This window comes from Juglans microcarpa x Juglans regia, chromosome 3D, assembly GCF_004785595.1.
Source record: "Juglans microcarpa x Juglans regia isolate MS1-56 chromosome 3D, Jm3101_v1.0, whole genome shotgun sequence".
Lineage (NCBI taxonomy): Eukaryota > Viridiplantae > Streptophyta > Magnoliopsida > Fagales > Juglandaceae > Juglans > Juglans microcarpa x Juglans regia.
The window spans coordinates 4,446,952-4,468,250 of NC_054598.1; the positions used below are offsets into that span (position 1 = coordinate 4,446,952).

Here is a 21,299-nt window from a genome sequence, read left to right on the forward strand (position 1 = left end):
TATTGGGAATCTCAAAACCTTACGTGTATGCATCAACTGAAACAAGTAACTATGGAGCTTTTATCTGATGGGGAAAATGAATTAGAACTCATGAAGTACTTACTCAAGAATTGAAAAGAATTACATGCGCTTGCCCTCTTATATCCCTCAGCACTTCCATCAAACATCATTACCGAGTTCATAAAGCACGAAAAACCTTCCACAAAATTGCAACATGGTCTGATAACATTAGATTCTCTAGGTCATGATCTAAGAGCTTTTGATGTAGGAGGATCCAAGTCAGATGATACTGAGTTGTCAGATTGCAAGTTGATTGCACTAAAATACCTTGAGGTGGCAGATCAGTGCAAAGATGGTAGGAAATCGTGATCTTTTCTTGATTGGGGCAGTTTTGGGCACGTTTCCAAATTCGGGTCATATGCGAGATTTCCTTGATAGGGGCAGGAAATCATGAGTTGAGACTCACATGCTTGGACTCTTTCTGAAGATGGAAATAATGAGCTCTCAAGGAAATAAGGGCTGGTAAAGAAGCCGTCTTTTAACATAGAGATGGATGAACACAAACATACAACTGAAGTAATTATTGCCCTTCCCGGTATTCGATCAAGAAAGATATTTATTAAATTATAATTGGACCCTCGAAAATTATGAGTGTGAGGGACGACTCTCTCCAACAAAATAGAAAACTTTTCATCCTGCAACAAAAAATTAAATGAATTTGACAATTCCATAGATTATTACTAAATTAAGCAGGAAAAAAATAGGCAGTATATATACATCAAACAATGCGTGTGCAATCCTTGGTCGAACCCAAAACATAGCAAGATCAAGAATCTCTTTTCGGTCAAGAAAGAGAGAGTCCTCCCAAAAGTTCTTACTTATATAAAGAGAGTAAGCCAAGAGAATAATTGGCACCTTGAGAACTTATTGCAGCACCTTGAGAACTTCTTGCATAGAACGTTTCCCTTTTACTGTATTTAGCAACATGCAAAATTTTTAGCAGGATACAGATGAAAGATTCAGCAAGCTTCCAATTTCAATTCTTAATCACATTGTCTTGCTTCTTGACATCAAGAAACTTGCACGACTCAACTTGGCAACAAGAAGATGTCGAGAAATATGCAGATCTTGCTTGAGGTTGAGTTTCTGCAATAAAAATTTGAAGAATGGCATGTCACATTAACTACGCTTCAGCAGTTTTCTTGACAGGCTCATGCTTTACCGCAGCATGAACGGGGTGAAAGTGAGAAGCCTTAACCTGTGCTAGTCATTGCAAGGAACCTTCGAGAAAGAAGAATACAAGATTGAGATGTGGTTAACAGACAGTGAAATCCATTCTTGAAGAACTTGAGATCGACGTCATCATCAAAGGGGGTAAACCCTTTTTCTTGCCACCTTGTGTTCTTGCTTGTGGATACCTGAGGTCCCTCTTACTGAGATGCAACGAAAGCATCCTCAGATTTCCTTTTACATTATCTGATAGTCATGCTGCTGCTTTAAAGCTTCAAACACTATGTTTTTCACTTGTTCGAATAGAAAACAACCACATGGGAGAATGGTTTTCATCTTTCAAGTCCCTCAAGGTATTGGATCTTTGACACATAAGAGGGATACAGAGTCTGACCATCATCTATTGAACAGTTACGAATTCGAGGCCTCATAACCTCTATGATATTAATATTCATCTAGAAAAACTCAATCAACTTTAGATAGTCTGGCTTACAACATCTCCTTCTTTTTGCAAATCATTGAAAATCTATGCTCTTAATCTCCAAGACTTTCGTTGGATGGGACATGCTGTGGATTTTTATCAAGGTATGGAGGATCTTTTGAGTCATGAGTTGCAGGTCTCAATTTGCCTTTTGCTATCCACTCAATACAGGAAGAATAAAGTTCAAACCTTCCATAAGGTTCTTTCCAAAATACGAAGTGCCATATAGCTCAAGCTATGCATGGATTTCGTTGAGGAACAAAGTTATACTAATTCTCTCATTTCCCATATTTGGTTCTTGAAAGTTAATTAGGATTCAGAATTTCCAGCCTCATAATATAATAATTTGACAATATTGAAAAACAAGATGATCGATTGGAAGATGGATGAATTGCAACTCGAAATAGTCCTAAGCTGGAGCTATGGCGAATTGAGATGTTTTGTTTGTTTGTTTAATAGTCTTGTTCTCTTATATTTTTCATGCACTCCGGGTGGATTTTCACAAATCTATATATACTACACCATATTTAATGGTAACAATGATTGCATGTGGTTTTCCTTTGGATCTTGCACCCCAACAACTTTAAAACCCTATTTGAGATATGAGTGAATTTGACCTTTGTCTTGGTGGGCTCCTGCAATTCTTTCTTTACACTAAGTAGTGCACAAACTTTGATATGATCCTCATGCCAATATTGGAATCTAGTCGGGTTTTTATCGAGAGTCAGATTCAGGATACTCAAGATTTAACCCTGACTTTAGTATTGATTAAGTCAAACTTGGAAAATTCAAGTGGGATGTTATACCCTTTGCCATCCCCCCGTCCACACTCCGATAAGTCCTTCCTCAGAGATTTTGTTAAATGAACAATCAATCATTCCATGAATTAACAAGCATGGACTATTATTCCCTGTCTAAATTCAGCACATGACAGTTCGATCTTTTGTTTTCCATTAAAGTTAAACCTTTTATGTCAATTTCTGAATATACCACTCTATACTATTTCTTCAACAAATTTTCTTTTCTTCTTCTTTAAACTATCTCAAAATTTTAGTTGGCATTTGGGGTGGATCAACTTTTATGCTAAGATGAGCCTTGTAAAGGTTGTGGGCTTTGCTTAAGCATGGTTGCTTGCCTTTCTTATTTGACAACTTAGAGTACTTAACAGTAGAAAGTATGACTGCTTTAAGTGGAAACTAGGTCCAAGCATTATCCTCCCAGCTCAAAGGAACAACTAATCTGAAGCACCTCATTATACTTGGACCCTGGTACTTTTCCTTGATCGATGTAAGTAAAACAACAATTTGCTTTCTCAGACTATCGTTAGTACTTCTCCATCTTTTTAATAGAGTCGATTTCACGCTCAGCCTTGTTTCTTTTTTAACAAGTGACAGACTTGTTGCCTTTAGACGAGCTTCCATTTAAAATGAAATATTGGGAATCTCTAAACCTTACATGTATTCATCAACTGAACAAGTAACTTCGGAGCTTTTATCTGATGAGGAAAATGAATTAGAACTGATGAAGTATTTACTCAAGAATTGAAAGCAATTGCATGTGATTGACCTATTATATCCCTCAACACTGCCATCAAACTTCATTACTGAGTTAATAAAGCACAAAAAACCTTCCACAAAATTACAACATGGTCCGATAACATAGGATTCTCTGGGTTATGATCAGAGAGCTTTTGATGCAGAAGGATCCAAATCAGATGATGCTGAGTTGTCAGATTGCACATTGATTGTGCTGAAATACCTTGAGGTGGCAGATCATCACAAAGATGGCAGGAAATCGTGATCTTTCATTGATTGCTGCAGTTTTAGGCACGTTTCCAAATTCGGGTCATATGCGCAATTTCCTTGATTGGGGCAAGAAATCGTGAATTGCGACTCACATGCTTGGACTCTTTCTGAAGATAAAAATAACGAGCTCTCAAGGAAACAAGGGCTGGTAAAGAAGCCATGACTTTTAACATAGAGATGGATGAACACAAACATACAACTGAAGTAATTATTGCCCTTCCCGGTAATCGATCAGAAAAGACATTTATTAAATTATAATTGGACCCTCGAACATTATGAGTGCGAGGGACGACTCTCTCCAACAAAATATAAAACTATTCATCCTGCAACAAAAAATTAAATGACTTTGAGAATCTCATAAATTATTACAAAAGTAAGTAGGAAAGAAATAGGTAGTATATATACATCAAACAATGTGTGTGCAATCATTGGTCAAAACCCAGAACATAAAAAGATCAATAATCCATCTTCGGTCAACAAAGAGAGAGTCCTCCCACAAGTTCTTACTTATATAAAGAGAGTAAGCCAAGAGAATAATTGGCACCTTGAGAACTTTTTGCAGCACCTTGAGAACTTCTTGCAGAGAATGTTTCCCTTTTACTGTATTTGGCAACATGCAAAACTTTTAGCAGGATAATGATGATAGATTCAACAAGCTTCCAATTTCAATTCTTGATCACATTGTCTCGCTTCTTGACATCAAGAACCTTACACGAATCAACTTGGCAATGAGAAGATGTCGAGAAATATGCAAATCTTGCTCGAGGTTGAGTTTTTGCAACAAAAATTTGAAGAATGGCATGTCACATTGACTGCGCTTCAGCAGCTTTCTTGATAGGCTCATGCTTCACTGTAGTATGAACGGGGTGAAAAGGAGAAGCCTTAACCTGTGGTGGTCATTGCAAGGAATTGTTGAGAAAGAAGAATACAGGATTGAGACGTGGCTGCAACAGACAGTGAAATCCGGTCTTGAAGAACTTGAGATCGACGTCACATCAAAGGGGGTAAACCCTTTTTCTTGCCACCTTGTGTTCTTGATTGTGGATCCCTGAGGTCCCTCCTACTGAGATGCAATGAAAGCATCCTCAGATTTCCCTCTACATTATCTGATAGTCATGCTGCTGCTTTAAAGCTTCAGATACTACGTTTTTCATTTGTTTGAATCGAAAACGACCACATGGGAGAATGGTTTTCATTTTTCAAGTCCCTCAAGGTATTGGATCTTTGACACATAAGAGGGATACAGAGTCTAACCATCATCTATTGAACAGTTACGAATTCGAGGCCTCATAACCTCTATGATATTAATAATCGTCTAGAAAAACTCAATCAACTTTAGATTGTCTGGCTTGCAACATCTCCTTCTTCTTGCAAATCATTGAAAATCTATGCTCCTAATCTCCAAGACTTTTGTTGGATGGGACATGCTGTGGATTTTTATCACGGTATGGAGGATCTTTTGAGTCATGAGTTGCAGGTCTCAATTTGTCTTCTGCTATCTGCTCAATATAGTAAGAATAAACTCAATATAGGAAGAATGAAGTTCAAACCTTCCATAAGGTTCTTTGCAGAATACGAAGTGCCATATCGCTCAAGCTACGTATGGATTTCGTTGAGGTACAAAGTTACACTAATTCTCTCCTTTCCCATATTGATTCTTGAAAGTTAATTAGGGTTCAGAATTTTGAGCCTCATATTATTGAAAGACAAGATGATCGATCAGAAGATAGATGAATTGCAGCTTGAAATAGTCTGAAGCTGGGGCTATGGAGAATTGATATGTTTTGCTTGTTTGTTTTATAGTCTTGTTCTCTTATATTTGTCATGAGCTCCGGGTGGATTTTCACAGATCTATATATACTAGACCAGATTTAATGTTAACAATGATTGCATGTGGTTTTCCTTTGGATCTTGCACCCAACAACTTCAAAACACCATTTGAGATGTGAGTGAATTTGACCTTTGTCTTGGAGGGCTCCTGCAATTCTTTCCTTACACTAAGTGGTGTTGATATGACCCTCATGCCAATATTGGAATCCAATTAGGTTTTTATCGAGAGTCAAATGTTGGATACTCAAGATTTAACCTTGACTTCAGTATTGATTTAGTCAAACTTGGACAATTCAAGTGGGATGTTATACCCTTGGCCATCCCCCTGTCCACACCCTAGGAAGCCCTTCCTCGGAGATTTTGTTAAATGAACAATCAATCATTCCTGGAATTAACAAGCATGGACTATTATTTCCTGTCTAAATTCAGCACATGACAGTTCAATCTTTTGTTTTCCTTTAAAGTTAAAACTTTTATGTCAAGTTCTAAATATACCACTCTATACTGTTTCTTCAACAAATTTTCTTTTGTTCTTCTCTAAACTATCTCAAAATTTTAGTTGGCATTTGGGATGGATCAACTTTTATGCTCAGATGTTCCTTGTAAATGTTGTAGGCTTTGCTTAAGCATGGTTGCTTGCCTTTCTTATTTGACAACTTAGAGTACTTAACAGTAGAAAGTAGGACTGCTTTAAGTGGAAACCAGGTCCAAGCATTATCCTCCATGCTCAAAGGAACAACTAATCTGAAGCACATCATCATACTTGGACCCTGGTACTTTTCCTTGATTGATGTAAGTAAAATAGCAATTTGCTTTCTCAGACTATCGTTAGTACTTCTCCATCTTTTTAACCGAATCAATTTCACACTCAACCTTGTTTCTTTTTTAACAGGTGACAGACTTGATGCCTTCAGACGAGCTTCCATTCAAGATGAAATATTGGGAATCTCAAAACCTTACGTGTATTCAGCAACTGAAACGAGTAACTATGGAGCTTTTATCTGATGGGGAAAATGAATTAGAACTCATGAAGTACTTACTCAAGAATAGAAAAGAATTGCATGTGCTGGCCCTCTTATATCCCTCAGCACTGCCATCAAACTTCATTACCGAGTTAATAAAGCACAAAAAACTTCCACAAAACTGCAACATGGTCCGATAGCATTGGATTCTTCAGGTCATGATCTAAGAGCTTTTGATGCAGGTGGATCCGAGTCAAATGATGCTGAGTTGTCAGATTGCCCGCTAATTGCGCTGAAATATCTTGAGGTGGCAGATCAATGCAAAGATGGCAGGAAATCGTGATCTTTCCTTGATTGGTGCAGTTTTGGGTATGTTTTCGTATTTTGGTCATAACTTTGGCTATGGGTATCAGAATCGTACATATGACTCCAATTCAGAAAGCTCTTTTTGTCGCGCACACCATGGTCATTGAGGCACGCTCGGTGTGCACCATTTTTGAGGCCAAAATCTACTATTTTCACCTTTGAATCCCTATTTTTGTTATTTTTACCTTTTATTGTAATATTTCCTTTATCGTTTAGGAAGTGATTCTAAACTCGATTTGAGCCAGATTTTTGGCAGATTAATTCTTTTTTTACTTATTTAATTTTGGTGTGATTATTGAGATTTTGCTATTTTTGGTAAAATTCTAATATGGTCGATTTTTTGCTATTACAACCCGGTTTGTGGGTTGATTTTGTCATTCTTGGATTTTGACAATTTGAATTGGACATTAGACTCGTTTTCTGTGTTTTAGGTAATTCTCTTGTCTTCCTTCTCTATAAATTATCTGTTAAAACTAGCCTATAGAATAATTACTATTTTGTTGGGCATCAGCTTTGCAGTTGGATTTTTCAACCCTCTAGCATATGAGAATTGATTGTACCAATTCTTTCTATTTTTCGTTCATTGATAAAATGAGTCTTGATTAATGTTTCGGGGTATGATGTTCAATGACCAGTCAATGACTGAGAAAATGCCCTCATCGATCTTTTAGTTTACTGCTCAGCTATGCAAGAAGAATATCCTGATAAATTGTACCATATTGTTTCTGTCAGCATCCAGTTCTGTAACGTAGATGGGTCAATCATTCTCTTCCCTTAGTGAAGCGAAGTGTAAGAGCATTGAGCTCCCTAAAACTTTTGCCAAAGTTTACTCGAAAATCATATTTCCCTATTTTAACTACACTCATTCCCAAACTTCCTAAATCCCACCCTCAATTCTTTCTCTATTCTATTAAAATAATCTTTCATTATTATTTTTTAACTCATTTATTGTCATACTTTTTTAACTAAATTATTTGTCTTCGTTGTGTTTTCCACAATTCATCTCTAATGAGATTTAAAAAAAAAAAAAAGAATTTAAACTATTTATCTTTGAACGGTAATGTTTTCAAAAATGTAATTTTGTAACAAGAATATTTTAAAAAATCTTATTTTTCCAACTGAGCATGTTTAAAAAAAAAAAAAAAAGGTTCTCCTCATAAGTAACATTTTTTTTTAATCAAATTCTAATTGTAGCAAAATCGGATATTTTTTAATAATGAGGTTTCTTTTTTCATTTTCTAACATTCATGTTTTCAACCCTAACAATTTTTGTCTGTTTTTACTGGTGAAAAATTTATGAGTGGACTTGCTCTTCTAATCACCATTTAGTTTATTTTTATTCATATAAATATATTGAGGATTAATAAAATGGTTTTGTACCAATCAAAAAATAAATAAATAATGGTTTTATTGAGGGTTAATAAATATTAATAAAATTGGGTTTGAGGAGCTGCAGTTACCGAGTAAATTTAGGGAGTTAGTGTTGGAAACTTAAAATCATTCCCTATTTTACTCAATCGGATGTGGAATGGTTTTTGGCCAAAGCTAGTCACTTTTCCTCGTATTTTGGCAAACTGATGCTTATGCCAAGCCAGATGCGAATGCTCCCAATCGAGGCTAACTGATTCTGAAACAAATTCGTGGAAGAGAATGTATATGGAAAATCCCCAATCAGAGAAAAGTCTAGGGCTTATTCGATTTTGATGCAAATATTTGTTAGTCGATGAAATAAGCTTTAGGTGGCCACGTAATGAGACATAATTGGTGGAACTTGTTTGTTGATTACAAGCTTTCAGTTTGATGCTTTATGTTTTTTAATTGGTTATCTTCGTCTATTGTTTCTTTCTATTTGACAAAATTAGAATAGAATCAATTAATTGTCTAAAGTTCTCATGATTTTTCAAGGAGGTGCCTAGTGACTTTAAGCTCTAGAGTGAGTGGCTGTGGCAGTGCTGGGCTGCATTGAGGGAGGGTCTGGAGGGTTTGGGAAAGGAAGCGGGGAAGGAGGGAGGAGTGGACGGGCACGAGGGGGAAAATGAAAAAAAAAAAACTAACTCGGAACACTGACACTGCTCCACGTCAGTTTGTGGGTTCTTTTTATGTCTCTAACAGCCTCGATAGATTACAACGATCATGCTTAAGCCAAATATGGGCTCAGGTGAGTGCCAAATAAGGAAAAAATAAAAATAGCATATCCTCAGAATTAATACATAAAATCTACTTCAAATGACTACATTATGATAAATGAAAATCTGGTATGTTAATATTGTTTGCATTACAACATATATTTTAAGATGCTATACCAGACCCAAAACGAGATTTGCTTATAATAGTCAGCAACAAAGCTTCCTGCAAGCATCCGTTCACACAGACAGGAACACACTCAGAGACCCTGTTAGTTTAGCAAACACGTCTAGCAATCAGCAAACCCAGCCTAAGCACCAACCTAACCAATCTTCTGACAGAAGCTGCTTCCTACTTTTATCTTCTCGATGAATGGCTTTTATAATCCTATCACTTATAATCTTCATTGATAAAGGACACCTGTATCAGATCAAAAGTGAGATCTAAAATTATTTCATCATCAGAACCTGAAACTTGGAGAGAGAGAGAGAGAGAGAGAGCAGCAGCAGCAGCAGCAGCAGCAGAAGAAGAAGCAACAAAACTTTCATAAAGAGAAAAAAAAAAAAAAAAATGGCCCAGGTAGAAGTGGGGGAATGGATTTTATGGCACACTGCCATACCAATGAGCTAACCCAAAATGCTAGTGTAAAGAAGCCTTACTCCGGCAGGATTCAAAGTTCAGCTATGTGCTCGTGTAAGCAGCTAGTTTCATCACAAGTCAACATTCCTATGACAAATATAAAACCAATCGACTTTTTAGCCAGCTGGTATATATTCCCCTCTCAGATGTGGGCATCGGCGTTTTACCACATGGCGCACTTAGGGAGCAGAACCCACTGTATAAAGTGAGATCGCAAGGTATGCCTAAACACCATAACTGTACCACTCGCATTTTTGCCTGTCCAAGTAACAATTACCTGATCCAAATATTCCGCCTGCTAGAATTAAAGCTTATTTAGCTCGGATTGGGTTCCGTTTCCAGAGTTCTCCTGCAATGTCTTTGTTGATTCCTTTTGGGGTCGTCTATAGTACAAAAGTGCAAACCACAGAGTCCTCCATAACCCCCCATTTGCAAAGTGTGGAATAAAAATTCGCCCCCAATAGGGGTAATAAGGTCCCAGCAATTTGAGAAATGTGAAGAAAGTCGCAATGGCAATCAGATGCCAGGGAACTTCTGCATCCTGAAAATCAAACAAAACGTTAACTATAACAAGAAGACAACCAACCAGAACTTCCAATTGTTTTGTCCCTAGAAAAAAGTTCTCTAGTCTGAAATCGCAAAAAATGAGGCTCATCCTACCGAAATCAGCTACTGACAAACTGTGCAACTTTTGCACCATAGGGTATCTGGCTTTCGATGACATTAAAAGATATGAGAAGTTTATATTGGTGGTAACAAAAGAAAAAAAATATAAATTAGAAAGAGAGAACTTGTTGAAGTCACTGTCATCAATCAGATTTCAATGGTCTCCTTTTTTTTTTTTTTAATGTAAAGTCACACATGCATCTTGTGGTTTGTAAACCAATAATCTCACGTAGGGCTGTAAATGAACCAGTCTATTCGATAGCCCGCTCGGTACTCGTCTTGTTAAACTCGAATAGAACTCGACTCATGAAAAAAAAAAACTCGCCCGTGAAAGCAGATACCCACTCGATTAGTAAATGACACATACCTGACAAAACTCGACTCGACTCGACTCGGCTAAGATTCGTTAAGGCTCGCTTGTTTATGTCCGAGTCGGCTTGTTAATTTGATTCGATTAAAACTCATTCATATATTGATAAATATATACATACACCTATGTATATATACATATATATATATATATGTATTAACTAATAATATAAGCATAGCCCTTTTATAATTAAATATATAATATGTAACCTAATTACTTATGTCTATATATTGAATATACTTCATAGCTATATTTTATAATTTGTACAATAATTAGTCGATAAGATTTAATAATTTCATATACTAGTATGTGGGAACCATATATGAAATAGATATATGCTATCATATTATGTGTATGTATTAATATTTATGTAGGCATATAATATATTGTTATTATGGATAAATATCAACTAGTTAGATATTAATTATTTATAAATTTTTAGAATCTTATAATTCAATAGAGGTTCTACTTGTTAGTTGTACAAATGCAATATTAGAATTTTTATTTTTTATCTATCTAATTTATTAATTATTAAATCTTATTTAAAAATAAATAAATAAATAAACAATTCGAGCCAAACTCGAGTTGGGAATTTAGCTTACCGAGTTGAACTCGAACAAAGAATAAATAAAAATCTCGAGCTCGAGTATTTTGAATTGAGCCAAGCTCGGCAAGCGAAAGACCGGCTCGGCTCGGCTTGATTACAGCCCTAATCTCACGCTACACCTTATTAGGGAAAAGAAGTGCCATTTGAGCTAGAGCTCATTGGACTGTCTCCAAAAATCTATGCAAGATCTATTGGATGGAACCAAAACAAATACCCCTCAAGAAACATTTTCCTCCATTCATGTCAGAAAATGCTGCAAATGTGGCAAAAACGCAGTTTTCCAGAACACGTAGCCAATTAATCACAACGACATAAGCAACAGATGGTGCCATTTTTCACCATGTGTATAAGCATAAGAAGATGTTTCAATTGAACACTCCCACGTTCTACCAACTGATGTAAGATAATCTAATGAGCCTATTGATGCTAGATAACAATTTTACCTTGAGAAGTGGAGATATATCTAGGGCTGTCTCTCGGAATACCCCAGCAACAGCAATCCCAATGAGAACTGGAACAGGTAAAAGAAAAAGCTTTCTTTCATGTGCACAGTATGACATCTCACTAAGAGAGGAAACCGCCAGTAAGGGAACACATAAGTATTTGACAACTGCCAAAATGAGGTCAAGGATGAGTTGAATGAAATTATCCAGTGCTCTGTTCCAAGGGAATCTCTTGACTGGTTGAGGACAACCGTCCCACAATTTTCTTGCCTTGTCAATAAGATGTTCCAAGTTTAATTTCCCAGGATCGTCTGACTGGCCTGCGGACATATTTATTGCACACGATATCGAGGACCTAGTATTCTGAAATGCCCTAAATTGTTTAACACTCAACTTGCAGCTTTTCTCTTTAACATTCCGCAATGACCCCTGCTACAAAAATTAAAATAAAATAAAATTATACAAGAACGAATGTAAACCCAACTCAACCCATTAAAGCATTCAGTCTGAACTAGTTCAGCTGTTTTTGAAAGAGCTACATGGCAGAAAATAAAAATTACAAACTTCATGAAGTATCAATGCAAGATGCGGACTCTATAAATTTATTTCCTCAGCCAACATGGACATACTTATCCACGCCATCACAAATGCAGCTGATTTATTGAAAGTTGAACCCAAGACTAGCAAATTCAGCTTCAATGAAACCCAGACTCGTTCGAATTACATATCACTTGCGCAAGTTTTTAAACTCATTCCTTTACAGAGACCCGAGTTGTACCCACTTCTAACGTAACCTCCCTTTCCCCCTCTCGCTCGCTCGCTCGTGGAACCAATAAAACACAGACCAATAAACAATCAAATACCCACTTTACTTTGCTATTTAACCCGGTTCTTAAACCCACCTTTTCAGGTAACCAAACGCATCCATTGGAAAAAATACGAAGAAATAAACCTTCAAAACTAAAACAACCAGGTAAATTTTAATGCAAAAATCGACGCATGAATTGGAATAAAGTTCATTCCATCAGATAATTATAGAAAAAAGCGTTACCTTGAACCCCTGAAGCCGAGGAGAGTGACTTCTGATGAGCATTTTAGTGGAAGCATGGAGATGATTGGAAGCAGACAACAAGTGAGAGGGATATGTGGTTGTCATTTCTGAATTGTGATAAGTATGAATCCTTCTCTTTTTTGGGGAGCTTTAAAGGAATTTGGGTGATGGGCTCGCACTAAAGCGCCATGTTTGAGCGTTGGGAGCGAGGATAAGCTCTTGAAACCCTTTTCGGATCTCCAAGTGTTCGAGGGAAAGCGTTTGGATTTTGGAGTCGGAGGGTTTAAGGAGTGGAGCCTTGATTCGGTACCGGCATCATTGGCTAAATACGCGTGCACCTGCACCTTACTCGGAAAGTACCGTCCCCACCACGTCCCACCTCTGGCGTAGGTTGGAATTGGATTATAACACAACGTCCGAATTAGAGCAGCAATTAGAGAACTTTTTTATCATCATATTTTCATATTGGCAGTTCAAAATTAACCCATAGTTTTCAAATAAATTTATAAATAAAAAGATGTAATCAAGAAGTAATCCTACTTGTAAGTTGATATGGACCCTTTTACAAGTTAAATTCTATCATATCAACAATGTGGAGTAAATAGAAGTTCTCTTTTTCTGCCTTAAAATTGATCGACTCCAAACTCCAAAGTGCCCCATTGTCCACTTGTGTCTGTCAATCCGCTCATTTTCTTCTTACTCAATATATCATCGATCTAATTATGTATATGTATGCATGCTCGAGTTGCAAAGTCAATGATTCAGATCGTAATTATCATGTGCTGATTATCATCCATCAGTCTCGTAGGGTAAAAGACTTGGTATCCAAACAATAATATCATGTGGCTCATCATGCACGCTCATGCATTCATTAGGTATGTTCACCCTCAAGTAGCAAACTACCGTGCATTAAATCGGGGCATCCTCCGTTCAAAGGAGAGTCTTAATCCCAAAAAATGCACATTATTTCCTACGTTCATCGAATAAACACACATTATTTCTAATATGAGATAACAATAGTCTTTGATCTTTGATCATTATTCTTATATGCACTTCAAAACTCAGAAACCGCGAGGAACTGCCAAGAGATGCTCCGCAACATAATTTCCTGCCACAAAATCAATGAAATGCCACCTGTTAGCCTCTCAAACAAACGGGTTGCATTACAAACTCCATGTTTAAGTGCAAAAGCTTCCACACATCATGGTTTTAAGAATAAATCCACTCTTTCCATTGAGCCTACACAATAGTTTATGCATGAATTGAGACTCACATGCTTGGACTCTTTCCGAATATGGAAATAACGAGTTCTCAAGGAAACAGGGGCTGGTAAAGAAGCCCGGTATTTTCTGGATATCCCAACATGATGTTGAGATTCTGTAAAGCTTGACCTGATGCTCCCTTTACAAGATTATCAATCTGCATATATGTTCTAAAGGCTTAGCCAATGATCATCCCTAGGATAACAATGACTGTACATAAGGAGTAATTTTAACATAGAGATGGATGAATACAAACATACAACTGAAGTAATTATTGCCCTTCCTGGTATTCGATCAGGAAAGACATTTATTAAATTATAATTGGATCCTCGAACATTATGAGTGTGAGGGGCAACTCCTCTCTCCAACAAAATAACAAATTCTTCATCCTGCAATAAAAAATTAAATGAATTTCAGAATCCCATAGATTACCAAAGCAAGCAGACAAGAAATAGGCAGTATATACATCAAACCATGTGTGTGAAATGCTTGTCAAAGGTCTGTGGCTTGGTTGGCATAACCCCAGCCTTCAAAATAGAGGTCTGGAGTTTGAAACACCCCCCCAAAAAAAAAAAAAAAAAAAAAATTGTGTGAAATGCTTGGTTGGAACCCAGTCCAAAAAAATGCCAGAGGAAATGCAGGATATCCATAGTTGATCCATCAAAATTCAAGTAGCCAGCTAGTTTAACAATAGTCCAAATGGTATACCTGATAAGATATCTTCAATTGTTGGTATAAATCCTCAGTTGTTACACCAGCAGCCATTTCCACATACATAGTTGATTGCATTCCGCGGTTCTAGAACACAAGAGGATTAACACAATTCCTTTCTGAGCAGAAAGAGTTACAAAGGACAGAGAAACACAATTAAATCAGGTGTAACCATTACCATTGGCATTAGGTGTGGAGTGAAACTGATTGTTATTTTTGAATGCGCAGCATCGGAGAGTCCCTGTTCAATTTCTGGAACTGAAAGCCATATAAAGGTTATTGCTTCGTTTTATCTGATAAAAGAGAATGCACTCACTCTAGACCTTGAAAAATCATGAGAACTTTAAAAAATTAATTGATTCTGATTTTGTCAAATAGAAAGAAACAGTACATGAAGATAAACCAATTCAAAAACATAAAGCATCAAACGGAAGCTTGTAATCAACAAACAAGTTCCACCAATTATGTCCCATTACGTGGCCACCTAAAGCTTATTTCATCGGCCAACAAACATTTGCTTCAAAATGGAATAAGCACTAGACTTTTCTCTGATTGGGAATTTTCCATATCTGTAACAGAACTGGATGCTGACAGAAACAATAATGGTTCAGTTTATCAGGATATTCTTCTTGCATAGCTGAGCAGTAAACTAAAAGATCGAAGAGGGCATTTTCTCAGTCATCGATTGGTCATTGAACATCCTGCCCCGAAACTTTAACTTGTCATTAAATATCATGGTCAAACACAGGCCACTTTCTCCTAGAAAATCATGAATGTCTCTAGATCAACCAGATAACATCTCTTTAATGTTTAACAAAGTACACTCAGATTGTTATTTGTAGACCAGTAATACCATTATTTTCAATCAGTAATTGATCTTTCCATTCAACTTCTTGAAAAAGGTGCAAAGCCTTCCAATTCTCTTTTTTAGGGCAAATAGATGCCTCCAATTCAATTTTTTATGAGTAATGCTAGATACAGTCATGAGTTTTGCAAGCGCCGTGCACTCCTTTTTCAAAAGGAGTGCACGGCGCTTGTGCACTCTATGACTACAAATATCATTTCTCTTTTTTATTTGTCCTTTAAGAATAATTGCTGAACATCTAAACACGTGGTCCTAGTACACATGCAAAGGCACGATGATCCATGAATAATAATAGTACTCCATATTCATATTCAAATTGAAGATCAAAATATTACCATGGCGATGCCTGGTCATCCCATAAGAATAAATGCCTTCAGAAATTTCAGTGTACAAATTTGCCTCCTTAGCACCGCGCCCTACATGGTAAACTAGTTAGCATATGTCATGAAACCATGCATTGAGAACATTTAACTAATAATTGTCAATTTTCTGAAGGTGAACAAACCCTAACCTGCTCCACTCACACCAGATTTTGAGTCAATAATAATATTTCTATATTGAATGAGATTAGCCTGCAAGCCAAAAAGTATGCAGAAAACCATCAAAACTGTAAAGCATAGAAGTTAGCAATGGGAGCCCTAGCCAGCATCAGGTTAGTGTGACCATGTAACTCACAAACCATGCACCTCCAAATTTGAAAAAAGAAAATCAAACGGTGTGCAGTTAAAGTACTTCAAGCACCTATATTATCAAAGTTTGGTTCTACTAGTTAGGTGTCTCTCTTGCATAATACATATGTGCTTGGGTTGCAGCTTTGGGCTTATTAATAAAGATCTTATAAAAATAATTCAAATACAAAATTTTCAAACATAATCATTATAACTCTCCCAAACTTTCAAACCAGAAATAAAAAATAATTCAACTTTTTCAAATCTCCAAACAAAAATAATATTATAAAACTATATTCTAACAATATTTTAACTTTATAATATTTTTTATTCAACTTTTTCTCTCTCATTTCCCAAAACCCAAAAAATACTCAACTCAAACTATCTCGCAAACTATCTTTACTACTATTCACAAAATTCTCATCTCATCTCACTCACCAAACGAGCCCTAAATATGTTCAACTCAGAAAACTGATTTCATATTAGAATTATAGAATGATTACAGCAGCTAAGGTTCCAACATTAATTAGTCAAATAAATCGATAAATTGATTATCATCAAATACCTTGTCTAAAGTTTAAACTGTATCAAGGTTATTCAATTCAAACTCTATTTTGAACATTAAGTGTTTAGTTCTTCCTTTGTTTTCTTGAGAAGCTTCTAAGCGTATATGTTTCCTCTCCCCTTGTTATCTTTGAAAGATCTCAGCATATATATATATGTACTAAATGGGCACAATGTTCATGATTTCTTGTCTTTAATTTATTGCTCTTAGAATGTATTTAGGTGTTCTTCTGTATACTTCATGTGTACACGGGCTATGTCTATTTCATTCATATCAATAATATTTATCTCTTACTTATAAAAAAAAAAATATATATATATATATATAAACGCGTGCGCATCTATTGAACTTATTGACGTATATTTTCAAGTCTTAATTCCTATTCAACCAATCTCAAGCACAACTTTCACAAGTTGCTTTCGAAGATGTAGTGGCCAACCAATCAAGACATGCAAAATTAATTTACCCAACCATCACGAGAGAAATCAATGACAACACAGAATGGTGAACACAAACCTTTATCAATGGAACAAGAGGAAGCTGAATGGATGTTGGATAACAACCAGGATTAGCAACTAGACGTGCACTTTTAATCTCCTCTCTCAAAATCTCTGTCAAACCATATACAGCTTCTTTCTGCATCCAGGTGATGAAATACTCAATTAGATGAAAAACAAGGGAGTACATAATGCCAAGGATGGGTATGTTCAATGTTTTAATACCCCAGCCCATCCCATCCCATCCCCGCCCGCCCACCCCCCCCCCCCCCCCCCCCCCCCCCCCCCCCCCCCCCCCCCCTCTCCAAGAAAAAAATTTTGGGATAAATTCTTGACACTGAGTTTGAGTGACACTTTTAAGAACACAGAATAACAGAGTAACCCACCTGCAAATCTGGTGCTCTGTGTGCCTGACCGTACCATTCTTCATATTCAGATATATCTCGCAGCCGGAAGTCCTGTGAAATCAAATCATCAAACTTTGACATAGGCAAAACAGCCAGTTTTGGATTTAATATGGGATGCATCTAAACAAAACTGTAACAATGCCAGACTTAAATAATGGTAATGCAAAGCTTACTGCAGAAAGATCAACAATCTTCAAACCCTTAGGAAGGCCTTTGATGATTTCCTGCGATTAACAGATAATCCTACAAATAATTAGTAAAAGGAGAGAAAGACTAAGAAATGAATTTCCACTTTAGAAACATTCATTAGGCCTCGGAACTTCTGGCCTATGGAACAACCAATGTAAGGGACTAAGAAAAACCTGAGTGGTCCCATGCGGCAAACAACAAAACACAGCATCAACATCAGAAAAGTCGGCATCCTTGATGGCAACCATATCCGGTAAATCCTGAAAACATGGAGGAAGTCAACCATTGAATTTTCATAATTAAGTATTGAAAACCAAGACATAAAAGAAGCACCATCATCAAATTATGTTGGACCTCCCCTATTCAACTAACACCCTTGGAAGTAAAAGTGCAACCAAATGAAATATACCACAGACACATTTTATTCAGTTATGGAAAGAGTCATACTTGTGAGACCAGATGAGGGAACACTGATCCAATCGATTGACCAGCCTTTCTATCAGCAGTCATCAGACTAATGCCAAAGTGTGGATGGTTTGCCAGCAACCGAACAATCTGCCAGAAATGATCACCCACATTTTTACATTTTAAAGGGAAAATAAGTTGGAAATGGCTTAACAGTAGTAAATTGTCTAACCTGTCACCAACAGGTAGACATCAAAGCAACAAGGTAAAGTTATCAAATTAAAAAAAAAAAAAAAAAAAATCTCCAACTTTTGTAACATCTTTCTTAAGGAATTCATAAGGCCCTCTTGGTAACTATTTATGTATGCACAACAGATTATGTTTTAAAATTTTACATTGACAGAAATTAATATCTTCTTTCAATGCCTTTTCCTTATTATTTCTGGACAAAATGGATGCCTACTTCATTTCCAATAATGACAATTCCTCAGGAAAAATAATATTTTTTTGATAGGTAATCAAGAAGTTTTGTTCATAAGAAAAGAAGGTATAGCCCAAGTACACAAAATGTATACATGAGAGGTTCCTAACTAGAGTTTACAACCAAGAATAGAAAATCATGGACATTTAGCCCATTAAAGTCAATGACCCCCCGCCATAATAACTCAGGAAAAATAATAGAAAGATAGGGGGGGAAAAGAGAAAGGAAATCCATATATCTAATGCAATGGCATTAATCCTAGAGTTAATATTCAATTATCAGCATATCTGAGCCAAAAAAATCAAAAGCAAGTTAGCCCCATGAATAATTTATCATGGTTTTAGCTTCAAATAGCTTCTATCCACCAACTCACACCAAAACGGACACAACATAGACCCAAAGAGGATCAAAAGAACCAGCATAAATATGTTTAGAAGGGGTTGTACATGAAGCACCATACCTCAGAACCAGTGTAACCACTAGCTCCAAGAACACCAATCCGAACTGCCTTGTCTGGTTTCTGGGTTTTGGTATTCACAGCACATTTGACAAATATCTTCCCTTCCTTTCGCTTATTAACCTTTGTAATAATTGCTCCGTCCTGCATTTCGATCATATAACTCATAAAACACTTAAGTCCCAACTTTGAAACTCCATGATCTCTCCATGTTATGTTTTTTCCAAGTAAAAAGGCTAAAACCCAGAAAATAAAAACTGAAATTTACAATTTCCCAGCTTGGTAGCTAAGAAAATGGAAAAAAGAAAAGCGAAGAAATTCTTAATTTCTTTTCTTGTTCTCGTCTCTGAAAATTAAAATTAGCTCATATAACCGATGTGCTTGCATCAGGCCCAATTCATTGTACTTCGATATTCAAAATACAAAACTATAACTCTCCTTTCTTCAACTACAATTTTTTTTTTTTTTTTTTTTTTTTTCCGGGGGTGGGAGGACAAACCTTCCCAAAGCATCCAGTGCCAAAAGAAATCGAACTGAAGTTTGCAGTCCACATGTCCTGTCAGAAGCAGCAAGAGTTTCAAAACCATAGAATCTCACAATCGTCGCCAAGACCCGCACACACACACACACACACACACACATATTTATACACAGAGCACGTATATGTCGGGATAAAGAGATCTCACCTTTATGGGGTGCTTAAGAACTTGATGCAAAAATCAATTTGCAGAATAGCGTTTGTTTTGGGAGACGGAATAAAATGTGCTTTTGGACTAGCGAAAGCCCAAGAGAATCTGGAAGTAGAAAATGGATCAAGGAGCAGGTGAAACCATGAAAGTGAGTTGGAGGACTCACCCTATCAAGAAGGCACAATCGTCTCGATTTAGAGGGAGGGGAAAGGGGGAAGGAGAGGGTAACACTTCGAGAGAATGGAACGAAAAGAGACAGTGGAGTCTGGGAAGAAAGTCAGAGGTGTTTGAGCTCTGACACTTTATTATTGAGAAAGAGTCACCTTCAAACAGCCAACAGGATGCGGCGTGAAGTTTGATTTTACCCTCTTCAATAGAAATCTGACACGTAAGTGATTTGTGCGGAACACGGTAGAACCGATTTGAGGAAATCATCCTCCCGCAAGAAGCCATCTCCCCTTCAGTCACTCTCTCTTTCTCCTGAAGCCCCCCCGCCCCTTCTCTCTCAAGACCGGAACCCTATTTAACTCAGATTTCTTGAATCATTACGACTTCTTCTTTTTAGTTCTTGTGCTCCAGTGTTTCCTGCTAACTAAAAATGAATTTTCAAGGAACTGCAGACTAGTGAAAGCATGGTCGTGGCACAGCAACGGCGGTGAGGTCGTGCGGGGGAATTGTCCGTACTCAAACTTCTAAAACAGTTAGGTTTGGCTCATAATTCCCAAAATTTTTAGGATATCTTTTTGTGTTGCCTAATAACATAAAATTACAAAAAAAAAAAAAAAAAATCTAAGAAAAATAAAGAAAATTCTTCCTTCGAAGATTCAAGAGGGAGAAGAAGACAAGAATCTTGTTCCTAATCCATATTAGCCTCGGATTACTTCTGTAGTCAATACACAAAATACACATGCACTCATACAGGTACAGGCATTGATGTAGACATAGATAAATATAGTATTAGATTTGTGGAGCTTGATTTGTTAGTGTGACGCTCCGATTTGATGACCTGATTCGATAATAATGCGTCATGATTTTTTTGACAGATTTTTTTTGTATTTCGATATATATGATGCAGAATCACCAGCAAGAGAGCAAGTCGCTGCCGGCTTCTTGGCACTGGACCCGAGTCTATGGACAAATTAAGAAAGTGTTAAAGATCAAGAATCCCAATAATCGCCGGAAGAGCAAATCCCATCAAGAAAGTGATAGCGCGAGAGAGAGAGAGAGAGAGAAACGGGGGAAAGAGATGCACTGGATTTATTATTATTATTATTATTTTTTTTGTTGTCGTCCTTTTAACGTTCCTTTGGGCGGGCTTCGAGATGAATGGTGGTTGGCTACTTGGGTCTATACGTTTTTCAGAGCCAATGTTAACTACTGGAGGGCAAATAACTGGATCCCATATTTGCCGGATAGCAAATCCGGTTAAGATAATAAAGTTTCTTTGAATTCGAAATCATCTCAATTCATCTTATTTTATCATTATAATTTTATCAAATTTTTATATAAAATATAATTAATAGTTCAAC

The 21,299-nt window shown here is 36.7% G+C and overlaps 2 protein-coding genes across 4 annotated transcripts; both read right to left on the minus strand.

Moving 5' to 3' along the window:
- Window positions 1–8,892: 8,892 nt before the first annotated feature.
- LOC121254479 lies at window positions 8,893–12,874 on the minus strand. 2 transcript variants are annotated; one of them, XM_041154537.1, is made up of 4 exons: window positions 12,575–12,874; window positions 11,524–11,955; window positions 9,715–9,978; window positions 8,893–9,218 (listed from the first exon to the last, which is right to left on the minus strand). In XM_041154537.1, exons 1-3 carry the CDS (start codon window positions 12,677–12,679, stop codon window positions 9,742–9,744), a joined length of 774 nt encoding a protein of 257 aa, XP_041010471.1. In that variant the 5' UTR covers window positions 12,680–12,874; the 3' UTR covers window positions 8,893–9,218; window positions 9,715–9,741. The 2 variants fall into 2 exon arrangements, with proteins under 2 accessions (XP_041010471.1, XP_041010472.1); XM_041154538.1 differs by having other exon boundaries at window positions 11,524–11,952; window positions 12,575–12,873.
- Window positions 12,875–13,417: 543 nt separating this feature from the next.
- LOC121254478 (probable N-acetyl-gamma-glutamyl-phosphate reductase, chloroplastic) lies at window positions 13,418–20,565 on the minus strand. Of its 2 annotated transcripts, XM_041154536.1 has the most exons (16): window positions 20,094–20,515; window positions 19,768–19,875; window positions 19,581–19,637; window positions 19,085–19,225; window positions 18,186–18,293; window positions 17,912–17,998; window positions 17,723–17,773; window positions 17,529–17,600; window positions 17,162–17,281; window positions 15,924–15,984; window positions 15,748–15,828; window positions 14,726–14,805; window positions 14,545–14,634; window positions 14,097–14,225; window positions 13,848–13,993; window positions 13,418–13,682 (listed from the first exon to the last, which is right to left on the minus strand). In XM_041154536.1, the coding sequence occupies exons 3-15, from the start codon at window positions 19,632–19,634 to the stop codon at window positions 13,886–13,888; spliced, it is 1,182 nt and encodes a 393-aa protein (XP_041010470.1). In that variant the 5' UTR covers window positions 19,635–19,637; window positions 19,768–19,875; window positions 20,094–20,515; the 3' UTR covers window positions 13,418–13,682; window positions 13,848–13,885. The 2 variants fall into 2 exon arrangements, with proteins under 2 accessions (XP_041010470.1, XP_041010469.1); XM_041154535.1 differs by having other exon boundaries at window positions 19,768–20,565.
- Window positions 20,566–21,299: the final 734 nt, after the last annotated feature.

What these genes read in the sequence shown, in the direction of transcription:
- LOC121254479 (XM_041154537.1), bottom strand. Translation starts at nt 12,679, where the DNA reads ATGACAACCACATATCCCTCTCACTTGTTGTCTGCTTCCAATCATCTC. An exon ending in CTCGGCTTCAGGGGTTCAAG is followed by an intron (nt 11,956 to 12,574) that starts GTAACGCTTTTT and finishes TAATTTTTGTAG; the next exon opens with CAGGGGTCATTGCGGAATGT. An exon ending in ATATATCTCCACTTCTCAAG is followed by an intron (nt 9,979 to 11,523) that starts GTAAAATTGTTA and finishes TTTGATTTTCAG; the next exon opens with GATGCAGAAGTTCCCTGGCA.
- LOC121254478 (XM_041154535.1), bottom strand. Translation starts at nt 19,634, where the DNA reads ATGTGGACTGCAAACTTCAGTTCGATTTCTTTTGGCACTGGATGCTTT. An exon ending in TCCCTCATCTGGTCTCACAA is followed by an intron (nt 17,999 to 18,185) that starts GTATGACTCTTT and finishes CCATGTTTTCAG; the next exon opens with GATTTACCGGATATGGTTGC. An exon ending in CTCCACACCTAATGCCAATG is followed by an intron (nt 14,635 to 14,725) that starts GTAATGGTTACA and finishes CTTGTGTTCTAG; the next exon opens with AACCGCGGAATGCAATCAAC.